We start from the raw sequence: 13502 nt of genomic DNA on the forward strand, positions 1-13502 counted from the left end.
TGGTAATGTTTGTATAAAATACTGAAAAATTATTTTTAGAGCAAGAAACTGGAAAAGATGAATTCGTGTTCCGTCTTTTTTTTTTTTTTTAGGCGTGCTTCGCAAAATACATAATAAATAAATAAATACAAAATAAATAAAAATTCGTTTTATCCATCATTGTATATAGAATTCTTCTTCTGCTCTAGTTAGACAGATTTGATTGAAATTCGATATTTGAATCCTTACAAATACTGAATTTGTAATGATGCCAATGAATTCAGTCGGATGATTTGCACATCCCAATCGGCAAAATTTTACGAAGCAATAACTCCAGGATAGGCCAGTGCAGCTCAGTAGAAGTGGCGCTTGCGTACTCTGCGCTTGGTCGCTCGAAATTAGACTTATGTTCAAGTCTAGTCGCCGACTGGAGGAACTTTTTCTAAGCCTATTTTCGACCGGTTCCCAAGTTAGTCGATCTCCGGCATGGGAAAGCGGGTTTTTTCGGTTTTTTCTCCCTGTAAACTCAAGAAAATCGACCGTAGTACCCACATTATTTCAGACAGTAACATATCCTGTTAGCACCAAGAGATGGCAGCACTTGTTTGCCAGTCTCTTCATCGGTGGCTGCCTATAATTAGTGATAGACATGGGCAGGCTATCTCTAATTGGCTACCGGTGGAGAGTGAACTGCCCACGCAGTCTCCAAAAGCTAGTTATGGTATAAAGGCCTCGCCTACTCCCTATACGGGAACAAAAAGGCGTTAGCTGATTTTTTTTTATAACTCCAAGATGAATTTTTATGCAAGGCAGTTACTTTATAATAACAAAATTAATTCCTATGGTGTACTCGTAGCTTAGAATGGTCGGGTCAAGATGTATTCCGCGATATTTCAGTAACCGCGTTCAAGTGGTTCTGAATTCATAAGGGAAATGAAATAAAAGCTGATACAGCACTAGAGCTTCCATAGCTCGCTTGGTTGGAATCGCTTCTATAACATCAAGAACCTTTATCAGAGCTTTTAATCAAAGGTGAGTTACCAGTCTTATATGAAGGTGGAGAGGGTTTTTTTGCCCCTCAAAGCAGACAAGCCAGCCCTCCTGACAAAGAATGCAATGGGAAACCATCTTGTTCTATAATAATTTCCTAGTAATGTTGTTCCACCAACCATATGGTTGAGAGAAAAAGACACACACATACACAGCACTGAAATGTAATGAGATGACTCTTCTCACGCGTATATAATAACGTGCTAACTAGGCGATATCTGATAAAAAAACATATCGCGGTAGCGGGAAGGGATGGCTTCTGGTTAACACGGTAATGGGAATTTTATAAAATCACTTTCTAAAAAACGGGAAGTCGTAATCCATCTTTCCTACTGAGATTGAATGGATGAGTAGTGCTTCGTAAGTGTATTGGAACAATCTTTTGAAGAGGAATTTACTGTGATTATTCTAGTTGATCATGTGGTATGCATTATGTCATGCTCGGCGAGTCCGTGTTCTAAGGCTCTAAATATCTGACGTATCTTCGGTGTTCAGCTTTGTGTGTTCGTGCGGAGAATTCCGTCTGACCATAGTATGCCGAGACCGCATGAGCAAAGTATAGTGCACCTGGCTTTTTCGGCAGAAGGTAAGATAGCCGGTTTCAAAAGGAGGTGGTGGCAATCAATAGGCATATTATACCAGCCTCATAGCGTTAGTTGCTTAGGCTGTAATTCAAAGCATTCGATCATCCATCCTACCATCACTGTCTAAGGCGGGATTCGAACCTTAGTCTTTTCAATCAAGGAGCATCGTCGATAGAATGGATGAAAGTGAGCCATTACGCCACCCTATCCACAGTTCTGCACCATTCTGTGCCTTCAAACCGGCTTTAGTATCCGTAACGTATCCGATTCGTATTAGTTTACGAAATATATTATATTGTTACTGATATGCCAAACAGAATATAGAAAGTTTTAAAAACAGGTGTAAAATAACAATATGCATAATAAATATGCAAAATAAATATTCTGCCAAATCTCAAGTAATGCAACTTGCGGAGAGTGGTTTGTCCTTTGCGCCAGATCCTTAGTTCAGTCATCTATTTACAATTACTCGAATACTAAAAAAAGAAGTATGGGGATTCTGCAGCTGATTTAGACGTCGTGTATAGTTTACATTTTTAGTAGTCATATAAATAGAAGTGAATAAGCAGATATAAGCAGAATATGCGCTATAGTTCATCTCTTGACCGATAGATAACGCTGGGTTTTTCTGTGGTTATTTCATTGTTTAGTTTTATTTTTGCACTGAAATTTTTATCACATCGAAAAAATAAAGTGAAAAGTATAGTAGCAATAGCTAAAATTGCTTAAATTATTAACAAGTAAAAACACAAATTAAATATATATATATACGGAAAGAGAGAGATTATAAAAAAGTAAAATGGATTGATGTGGTAAAGAATAAGGAACTGGAAAAAATATATATATATATTGAAATTAAAACGGAGAAAAATGTGATAGGAGATGTGTTAAGTTAACAGGTAATGAGTTATTAAAAAAAATGATAAAAGCTAAAAACTGAAGGACAAATGATCTGGAGCGGAAAAGTGTGACACTACAGATGCTTTAAAGAGGAAAAAAAAATTAAAATCAGAAGAGAAAAAACAAGAACGACACAAGGAAACTTAGTGGAATAGCCAAATAAGGCAGAGCACTTGTGATAATGGTGAGGAGAAGATTACAAATTCAATATAAAGTCAAAGATAATAATTTAAGTAACTATAAAATGAAATAAGATGCAATGTAGAGCTGAAAATCATGTCACCGATGCAGCTGTAAATGCAGAATATCACCAGATTAGTCATTTTTCATCTTCGTCATTCAGTGGATTGTGTAGCTAAAGGTGATTCGACAGTTACCGGACGAAACGTGTTGTCTTCATGGGATATTTTAATTACGTTAATTGCAAATGCATTAAGCAGTTAGTTAACGGATGGTTTCGTTAGAATGATGACTTTTTTTTAATTTTTTTTTTTAAGGCCATATTGATTCGGCGAGATGAAAACAAAATAATAAGCAAGAATTACTTACATCCTCCTTAACTCTCACCCGAAAGGACAACATCCACAACAGTCACCTTTTTGTTGAAACCACAGGTTCGAATCTCGTAACGGTATGAAAGGTAAATACCAAGAATAGTGATCGGCGCTTGCTCCACCCTTACTATGAGTTGCCTCAGTTTTCACTACCAAATGGGTCAGGTGCTACACTATCCAAGTATTTGCTTACGCTTGGAATCGCCGAACTTTATATAGTTTCTTTATTCGGCATGAAACTCTTTGAGTTTCTTATTCGGCTAAGAAACAATATGGGATGTAAATATCCCTTAACAACTTAAATAAACCTTTATAAGCGTTTTTGTTGTTGTTATTGTGAAAGTGAGTTAGCCGGTTTCCTGCAGTCAACTAACAGACAAAAATGCATTTAATGGATGGAATAGACCTCGGATATTGTAGAATGGGCCTTCCGCGATGAACCATATAAAATAATCATGATTCACTTTATATTATGAACATCAAAGATTCAAAATAGCTTTTATCTTTAATATCGTTATGAGAGAGTTATGAGTTGGTTTATGAAATACTAAGACATATAACTTAATAATTACATTTGATAGAGTTAATAATTACGTTTGATTTCTGTGAGCATTTTTAAAACGAGTAAATGCATTGTTCGTATGAAGAGATAATGTTCAAATCAAAGAACAAACAGTCTCTTGAATTCCTTTTCATCTATTGGATTTTTTTTTTTCAATCACACACACATACATGTAGATTTTTTTAAGCTCAGTCAAACCAAACTAGTTTATCTTGTACTGCAACGTATCCATCGTGCAAAAAAAAAAAAAGTGGGGAGGGAGCTCGAAACTGTTAAAAGTTATTATCACATATATGGAAAGAAATCGATGAAACCGTGAAGGCAGGAGAATGTGTGTGCCTGCACACACGCACACACACACACACACACACACACACACACACACACACACACACACACACACACACACACACAGAGGTTCAATAAAAAAGGTCAACTTCAAACTAGTTTCAGTTTTATACAAGGTGATTCAATGCGACAAGAACCAGTCAAACAGCTAGGCGTCACGTCGCTTTATAACCATTTACTAAGAATGCAAGGACGCTATCATTTTAACGTTCAGCTTACCAAGTAGAACTGCAATTTTCATACCGGTTTCTTAATCTATTTTATTTTTGTATTTAATTCGAAAAGTTGGACTTTATATGCGTCTAGTGATGTATTTTCTTTAAAAAATAAATCAACAAAATCTATTAAAACAGATTGAAAAAATGCATTTAGAGAAAATATTCAGATATAATTTGCATATATGAAAAAAATATTCATTAAGATCGGTATGCAGAGGATGAATAAAAGCATTCGACAATCCGCGATGCTCAAGGAATACAAAAGGATTGCAGGCCGTTTTGTGAAGAAGAGAACGCTGTTCCCTTATCTATTAGGTTTGGCAGTCATGAATCTCCAACCTTATACACAGTGGTACCATTATGTGCATAGTATTCTATATCCCTTCCCCTTCACCCCTTCCCAACCACCACCACCCTTGAGGGTACATATCAGGAATTTGACGATGATGTCTCTTATCTTAGATATACGGAGATGGCAAGAAACATTCTGTTAATGGATGTAATCAGTCTTCGTTGCTCCAACACTGTTTGGAACCAGTGTTGCATAAGGAAAAAATTATGTTTGGGACAAATAATATAATAAATACAGTAAATAATTTTCAATGGTTTTCTGTTGGAGTTCTCATGTATTTTCCATTTTTCTCCTCTTTGAGATGGAGAAATAGAGAGATTGAGATTTAGCGAAAGATGACAAAGGATAGGCGAAAACTTCAACTACAACAGAACACCTTTCTCCCGGTCTTCCAACCTTCCAGCTACGTTTACTTTCTAAGTGCGAATAAAAAAAAAAGTTCAGGTCAATAGTCTCAAAAGCGCTGTCAGCGTATTGGGATGTCAACTGCCTTATATGTATAATTATCTTTTTATTCCAAATAACGTAATTTTTTTTATCAAGTTTCTTTTGTTCCTCTACCTAATCCCACCCAAAAACGGAACTTTCGTTGCAGATACCTTTGGAGAAAATATAAATATATAAAAACAAAAAAATTCAGCCACTAACCCTAACCCGTCTAAAAATAACATAAGTATTTTCCTTCAAGCGGTGTTCTGTTCGCTAGACGACGGCGCATATTCACCTAGCGCGTGAGCCAAGTCACGATCGATGGCAGCTTTTCCAGACCCATAATGTGACGTCACGGGGGTGTGTTCGCCGTATGTTGTGTCGTTGCAAGGTTCGTGGAATTGTGGGTAAAGTTAGGCCACGTTCTTTCGGGCAATTTGCCGGGAACCTTTAGTTAAGTGTGGCAGAAGCATTCCTGAGACAAATTAATCTGAGTAACTAACGTAAACAGACCGAAACTTTCGTTGCTCTACTGTGACTCTACAAACGCAAGAAAACTCTTATAAGAACATAGCAATGCCATATATCCGACGGGCGGTGAGCATTTTAAAAATATTTATTGCTATAGCTAAAATAGAAATATGGTTAAGTTAGAGCATGTCGTTATTAATAATTTCCTGTAGGATAATATATATGACGAGGAGGATTTATCTACGTTAGCCGGATTGAGAAGTGAATATTGCACATCAGTAGGAAAGAGAGTATTTATCCCTCTCTGTATCTAGAAATAGATTAATTTTTATATTCATTTACCAGCACAGAGAGCGATACATACTTTTTTCTAATATTGAAATAATATTGCTACCTTATTACTTCAATTTATTTAAGTTACTATTAATTATGGTTTAGTCGAAATATCAACGTAATTATAAATGCATCTTATTATGTTGATTTGTGTATTTTTGAATATGTTTAGTTTTGCACGAATTTTACTCAGAACAACTTTCCAATAACCGAAATTCGTGATCTACTGGATTTTAGTTTGAGATATCGCAATACCATACTCTTATCTTAATGAAAAATTAACGATGATTGACAACTCGGAGCTTTATCAATTAAAAATTCTTTATAAATTGGACCAACGTTCGGAAAGAAGTTGCATGCAACATGCTCTATAGCTCCTCTTATGTTTCTTCTCTAGAAGTTTCCATATCACTAGAAGATGGTTGCAAAGAGGATTTGTTATGCGTATTTATCATTAATAATAGTAGTACCTGTTATGATAGAAATGATGAAGTCTACATTTTTATATAGCAACTGTTTCCCTTATTGAGATTTATTTTATGTTTATACAGTTGAGACAAAACTACGAAATTAGAATTATAAATTCAAATACCCCCCCCCCCCCCTCTCTCTCTCTCTCTCTCTCTCTCTCTCTCTCTCTCTCTCTCTCTCTCTCTCTCTCTCTCTCTCTCTCTCTCTTTCGACGAGTCTTTGACTCCAGGAGAGTTAATGAAATAATAATAATAATTTAGAATTTCAATATTTAAATGAATTTGCATAGTTCATATTGTACAAAACGGATGATGGTTAGTAGGCCTACCACGATGAGTCTATGGACTCAGTGAAGGTGCCCATATAATAATAACAATCGTAATAACTTCACAATGATGTCTATATTTTAAGTAGACTCTCAGAATTGTGACCTGAGCTTATTTGTGCAAACTCCTTACAATATACATTTACCATCTCATTATCATGAATAATTATACTAAATGCTAAAACCAGCAGAGAGAGAGAATTATAATTTAAAAATGTGTGTTAATTATACCAGAGGTACTTAATTACGTATCATTAACATTGTTTCACATAAGCATGGTTTTAGCAAATAACAAAGTCATAATCTTGATTTTCTTTTCATATCAATAAATACGTTACTCAGATAAAATTGCAAAATGGCTGATAAAGACACTTCAGAAATATTATTTCCCCCTTTTATTAATTTAGTAATTAAAATATATCAGTAGTTAATTACGGAATACATCTGATTCGGCTCGATTAGTAACAGCTTAAAGGAAATATGTAACTCAGACTCCAAGCTAGTGTCGAAATACAGCATCAACAAGGAAAAAATATTGGCAAATAACTAGTATTTTCCATTGGATTGTGTGTGTATAATTCAATGAAAAGTTGGTATAATAGTAAATGTTTTTTTTTTTTTTAAAAAAAAAAAAAAGATTCCCGAAGCGAAAATTTCTGGTTTTATATATATATAAAACCCATTCCGTCTTTCAGAGCTGTAATGCATCATACAGGTTTTATTACTCAACAGTGTCTCCGAACATTTCACAATTTTACTAAGACATATAAACGGTTGCAAATTGCACTTGCTACCTGTATGTACGAGTATATATTGCATCACGTTCTCTCTCTCTCTCTCGATGGTTTTCTTTTTTAGTTAGTGTGAAGTTTTAAATATACATGAAGGATGATGTACTGATAATTTCAATATAAATTATGCAATGACACCGCCCATTTGCATTCTTCGTCTGGTTTTAATGCAGTGTGTTTATTGCATTAAAACAAAACAAAGCATACTTATTCTCGAGTTAAATTAATTAAACTAAATAAATTTTCATTTTCTCATTTGATAGAAATATCGTTAAAATAATTATAATTTAATAATGACGATTTCTACATCAACTTCTTGCTATGTATGAGGAGACACTAGTCACCAGTTTACACTTTTATTTCATATACATTAATGAACAAATGATACATGATCTGTGCTAGTGTTCTATCTACATTTCTTTTTTATTGCTTATTTATTAATAGTGAAAGAATGATCACTGCTACAAAATAATTATTACCTATTTACCATGATAGCACATTATTAAATTAAGATAGTTTTTGTTTTAAAAAAAATGAATGCGAATCCAAAGATAATAAAACCTAAATAACATAACCCAAAGATAATAAAACCTAAATAAAACCCAAAGATAATAAAAAAATATTTTAAACGTTTCACTGTTTTAAATATATATTATTGTAAAGTTCTTTTAATTCAGATAACCCTCAACTGTAAAAACTATAGTTTCTATATTTAATTTGTACGACTTCGATATACAGAGCCCACACCTCCTCTGCAGTTCGTTCTTATTGGCTTAGAATATGCCGAGCCTCCTGCAGCATGACGTCATGTCTGTTTTGGCTTTGTCTCTCTTTTCTCCTGGTCTCCTTCGCTCCGAATGTAGGTGTGGCAATATTGCCTTTCTGTCAGCGTGGCAAATATTTTCAGAAAGATGTTGGGATTATATTGTGCAAAACAGCGGAAGTTAAATTTATTTTATATCTGAAGTTGTTGCTTATGAAGTCATTAATAACTGCATTTCTTAATTTAACATCAAACATTTTTCATTTTGTAATGCAATTTAATTTAAAATACTTTATATTTCTGTGTTAATAAAGTATATAACGCTTAGATATCCAATTAATTTTCGTGACAATTCATTATAATTGTTGTCCCATTTGTATTCAGTTTTCCATGAATTTGAATATTGTGTGTGTGTGTGTGTGTGTTAAATAACTTTAAATATAATTAATAATAAATTTAATTAAATATTAAATAAATAAATTATATGTATTGAAATATTAATTTTATATATATTTCCATGAAGCTGATGATTCTTCTTTAATTAACGCAGGATTTTTTTTATAATTCATGACAAATATTTCATTTGTGGAAAAAATAAAATCTTTATCTCGTAGTCAATTACTGTTCGACCAGGAGAGAGACTAGATCCCACCTACGTTCTTTCGCAGTATCCTAAACCCACTGTGATGATTGCGTTCCCTAATAGGCATCGGCAACTACAAGTTTATATGACGACGTGTTAGTACGTTTAGACGTTTTTAGATATCTAAAAGCGTCAAAACGTAGAGTCTAGGATGTCTAATTCTAGAGAATATCTTGATTCTCATGTCCAGAAATTCATTTAACAGCTCGTTTGTAAAACCAGAACGCCTACCAGTGAATTTACCATTCGGTTTTATTATTTTTTTTTTTTTATATTTGTCATTGGATTTATTGGATTCGACAAGTTTTTTTTTTTTTTAATTTTTAAAAGTGTTAATACATTTTTTTCACTGAAAATTAGTCGCATCAAAATCAGATTCGACTTTAACATCAAAACTATTATTTTGATAGTTCATAATAACTTGAAACACACCGTAGCAACAATGAAAGTGTATTATTATTGTTGTTGTTAATGGATATCAAAGGTTGGCGATTGGTAGAGCCTCTGCTATTAATGGCTCAGCAAAAAGTTAAGCAAGTTTGAGCGCGGTTAGTAGTTGGAAGGAATCAATCATTCGATGCTGTTGGAACATTCTCCCTCAATGAGTCTTTGGACTCCCTGGAGGTGTCACATAATAATAAAAAAAAAAAAAAAATATCTCCATGGAGCCGAAAGACTCATCGCAGAGGCCCACAGCATGGTTCACAATATACTTATCGTACCATCCACAATTCAACCAGAATTTCACCATGAGAGGCAGAAGCTAACCATTATTCACACAGTAACTATCATACCTCTCCTTAATTCACTGATGAAGAACTAACAACAACCGCAGGCAACCCATTCCACTCATTCACCACCCTGGTAGCAAAAAATTTAGATCTTACATTCTTTCTAACTAAAGGTTTATTTAATTTCCAATGATGACCTCTTGTTCTGTCCCCACTGCTATATAGCGAACAGTTCGTCCACTTCCATTCTAAGAAACATTTTCGTTTACTTGAATGTTTATATCATGCCATCTCTTTTCCTTATATCTGCCAATTTTTGTAAACCCACAAATGTTCAATTTCTCTCTCTCTCTCTCTCTCTCTCTCTCTCTCTCTCTCTCTCTCTCTCTCTCTCTCTCTTCATACAGAATATTCTATAAGTCCAAAACCATCTTGCTTACCTACTTCTGAATCCTTTCTACTTCCATATTACCAAGAAACCCAGGCAACAAAATCTGAGCACAGCAGTCCAGATGGGGACGTGTCAGAGACTTATATAGAGGAATAATGACTTTTTTTTTGTCCCTACTAGTCAACGTATTTTTGAGTATCGAAGTGATCTTCTGAACTGTTTTGCCAATTTTTGCAATATGACCTCTGAGCTTCAGTTCCCTATTAACCATAACACCCAGATCCTCAGCCTCATCAATTTCCAGCAATGATCCCATCAATATAATACACTAAGTGAAACTTTTATCAGTCCAAAGTGAATAACTTTACATTTATCCACATTAAAAGCAAAACCGTTATCATTTGACCACAATGACAGCTTATTCAAATCATCCTGCAGGATCGCTATATCGCCTTTATTTATTAAAGCTCTTCCAAATTTAGCATCATCAGTTAACAACTGTATATCACTCATCAGATTATATCCAATATCATTAATATACAAATTAAACAACAGTGGACCAAGAACAAAGTCTTGTGGCACACCACTGGTCACTTTCCTAATCTTTGACTCTGCTCCACCATACACTGTTCTTCCATGCCTGTCTGATAACCACCCACTTATCCATTTCACCAATCCACTATCCATCCCCATTTGCTTTAGCTTACTGATTCAAGTGCGGTATTCAGTGAATGCTTTCACAAAGTCTAGCAATATCACAGTACTGGCATTAATTTTATCCAACTGTAGCGTTACTAAAATATACATAACTTATTAATGTATATTTTTATAATACTAATTTATTATACTTTGCTTTAACTATAGAATAAAACGTATGCCACCGTAAATAATTTTTTATTATGTAAATATTTTGTCTTATAAGACATCATCAGTCATTGGCGCACCCAGGGAGGGGGACAAAGGGGCCCTCCCCCCCAAAAAAAGGAAAAGGAAAAAAAAAGACTAGAAAATTTTCCAAAAATCTTTTCCTAATTACAGTTTTTTTTTTTATTATTATTTAAGTTGTGTCGCATCTTCTATTTCTATACTACTTATGAATTAGCGGTCACATAAGGTGGGAATACCCAATAGCTCTCGGGAATCATGGCCGTTGTGAACGCAAGGCGAACGAAGTAGTGCTCGGGGGATAGTTTGTTTGCCCGAGCCAGGCCAGAGATCACGGGTATCATGTATTGGTGATGACTGCAGATGCTCCATCATAGGTTCGTATGCAATGCGTAGTGTGTATTCTCAAATCGTCTACTCAACTCGGCTCCCCAAGATTAAATCTTGAGTACTCGGTCCCCTCCAAGATTAAATTCTAAGTGCGCCACTATGCACAGTATGACTAACAAACAACAATAGAAATTGAATTAAAAAAACAGTAATAGTAATATGCATGCCTAAATTGGAATCCCTCTACGTATACAGTCGCGTGTTCATGGATTAAACTATTGGCTGAAATTAAAATTGCTTAAATTAAAATAACAATATAGCAGATAAATTATTGAATTCCGCTTAGGATAACAATTTCCCAAACTTTTGGAACAGTTTGAACAAACAGTTTGAAAAAAAAAAAAAAAAAAAAGAATAAACAGAGATACGTTTATTTATAGATCTTCCTGTTTGTCCATAGTAAGACAAGTTACACGAACATGGTACTTGGTATACGCCAGGTAGCATCATTTTTGAGAGTTTGTAGAAACAAAGTAAATTGCTAAAGCAAGACCTCTCCTTAATAAAGTCATGCTAACTTATAAAAAGAATCAAATTATTATTATTATTATTATTATTATTATTATGGGCTACTCCATGGAGCCCTTAGACTCATCGAGGGAGGTCCAAAACATAACATCATGCCAAATGCTATCTAACATTTGTGCAGTATCTATCATACTTTGCTTTAACTCATTCACAGTCATGGCACCTACAACAGACTCCAGCAACCTATTTCACTCATTCACCACTTTCCAAGCAACAAATCTAGTTCTAACACTCTTGCACAGTTGCTAAGGATAGACCCTAATTCTCCCACCACCAGACCTGTTCTGAAAAATTTCCTCTGTATTAATCTTATAAAAACCCTTCAGTAATAATTTGTATGTCTCAATCATATCACCCCTTTTCCACCTGCCAACTAATTTCTGTGACTCATAAATCTTCAACCCGTTCTTGTAATGTTCATTCCATTGACCTGCAACCATCTTGTTTATCCACCCAATCTTGAATTCTGGCATTCACCAACTTTTCCAAAACTTAAACCATCACTCCTGTGATAGTAACGGGTCTGTTTTGGACTTACCTTTATTCAGTGGAACTATCATACCTTCCTTCCATGTCCTAGGAACTTTACTTGAGCTGAGACTTAAATTAAAAAGCCTAGTCAAAGGTAAGACCAATTCTCTTTCACATTCGCGCAACATATAGCCGCGAATTTTTAGTATCCGAAGCACTCCTAGTTCGTCTGACTCAAAGATCATATCCATGCCTGTCCCATCAACGACTACTTCACCTTCATTCTGTTGATACTTTCACAAAATAATCACTCAGTAACTCAACTATATTGAGGGCCTGTGTAGCTCAGTAGAAGTGGCGTTTGCACACTACAGCGCTTGACCGCATGGCGAAATGCGTTCGAGGCTAGTCGCCAACTAGAGGAACTTTTTCTAAGCCTTTTCTCGACCGGTTCCAGAGTTAGTTTATCTCTGTCACGGGATAACGGGTTTTTTCCTCCCGGAAACTCGGGTTTTTCGTCCCGTAAACTCAAGAAAATCGGCCGTCGAACCCACACTATTTTCAGACATTAAAAAGATTGTGTTAGGGTTAGGGACACTAGATGGCGGCACTTACTAGCCGCCTTCTTCACTGCGTGCCGATTAATTAGCGATAGCCTTGGGCCATCTATTTCTGATTGGCTACCAGTGGAGATTGAACTGCCCACTCAAAAAAACGGACTCGCCTACTCCCTATACAGGAACAAAAAGGCGTTAGCTGATAGCTGAGAACTCAACTATTTCTTCAAGTTCTGTTATCACCTCTGTACCAGCAGAATTCAAGGATAGTTTTCCATAATCGTCTTTCTTTTTACTACATAGTGAAAGAATCCTTTAGGATTCATTGTGAAATGTTTCAGCCAGTTACATTTCATAATGTGATGTCGGCTTTCGTACCATGCATCTCGCCTTTCTTGCTGGTGCCTTGTACTGTTCAGCTTATAAAATTTCGACAACTTCTTCTGCAACTCGTGCTTGCTTATTACTTATCCATTTAACTCCAACCCTTTTTTTTTTTCATTCTTCTCATCCTAGGAATGCTACCTTCAAATACCTTTGAATCATTTCATATGCATCACTAACATCCTTTCCTTGCCATATATTATGTCATGACACTACAACAAGTTCTCTTCTAAGTTTAACAAAATCACAAGATTTATAATTCCACAAATACCCATTCTTAACCGAAGAATCAACATGACCAAGCACCTTCCAAGGTAGCACCGAATGATCACTCTCTTCAACTGGAAAGTTTGATAGCAGCAATCACTTTAAAAAAAAAAAATCATATTTAG

At 35.1% G+C, this 13502-nt stretch overlaps 1 protein-coding gene across 5 annotated transcripts in view; it reads left to right on the plus strand.

Moving 5' to 3' along the window:
• Positions 1-13502, plus strand: part of LOC150107595 (solute carrier family 2, facilitated glucose transporter member 1-like) — a 274124-nt gene that overhangs the window by 96434 nt on the left and 164188 nt on the right. The window contains exon 1 of one of the 5 annotated variants that reach the window (XM_090391415.1): positions 5433-5573. The exons of the other annotated variants lie outside the window; for them this stretch is intronic. Coding sequence (XP_090247541.1) covers positions 5553-5573 — 21 coding nt within the window. The 5' untranslated portion in view covers positions 5433-5552. Of the gene's footprint in view, positions 1-5432; positions 5574-13502 lie in introns of those variants that run through there. 5 annotated transcript variants of the gene reach the window in all.

The sequence above is a fragment of the Typopeltis vanoorti genome, chromosome 4 (assembly GCF_054136105.1).
Source record: "Typopeltis vanoorti isolate ZY-2024b chromosome 4, IOZ_Tvanoo_1.0, whole genome shotgun sequence".
NCBI classification, from domain to species: domain Eukaryota; kingdom Metazoa; phylum Arthropoda; class Arachnida; order Uropygi; family Thelyphonidae; genus Typopeltis; species Typopeltis vanoorti.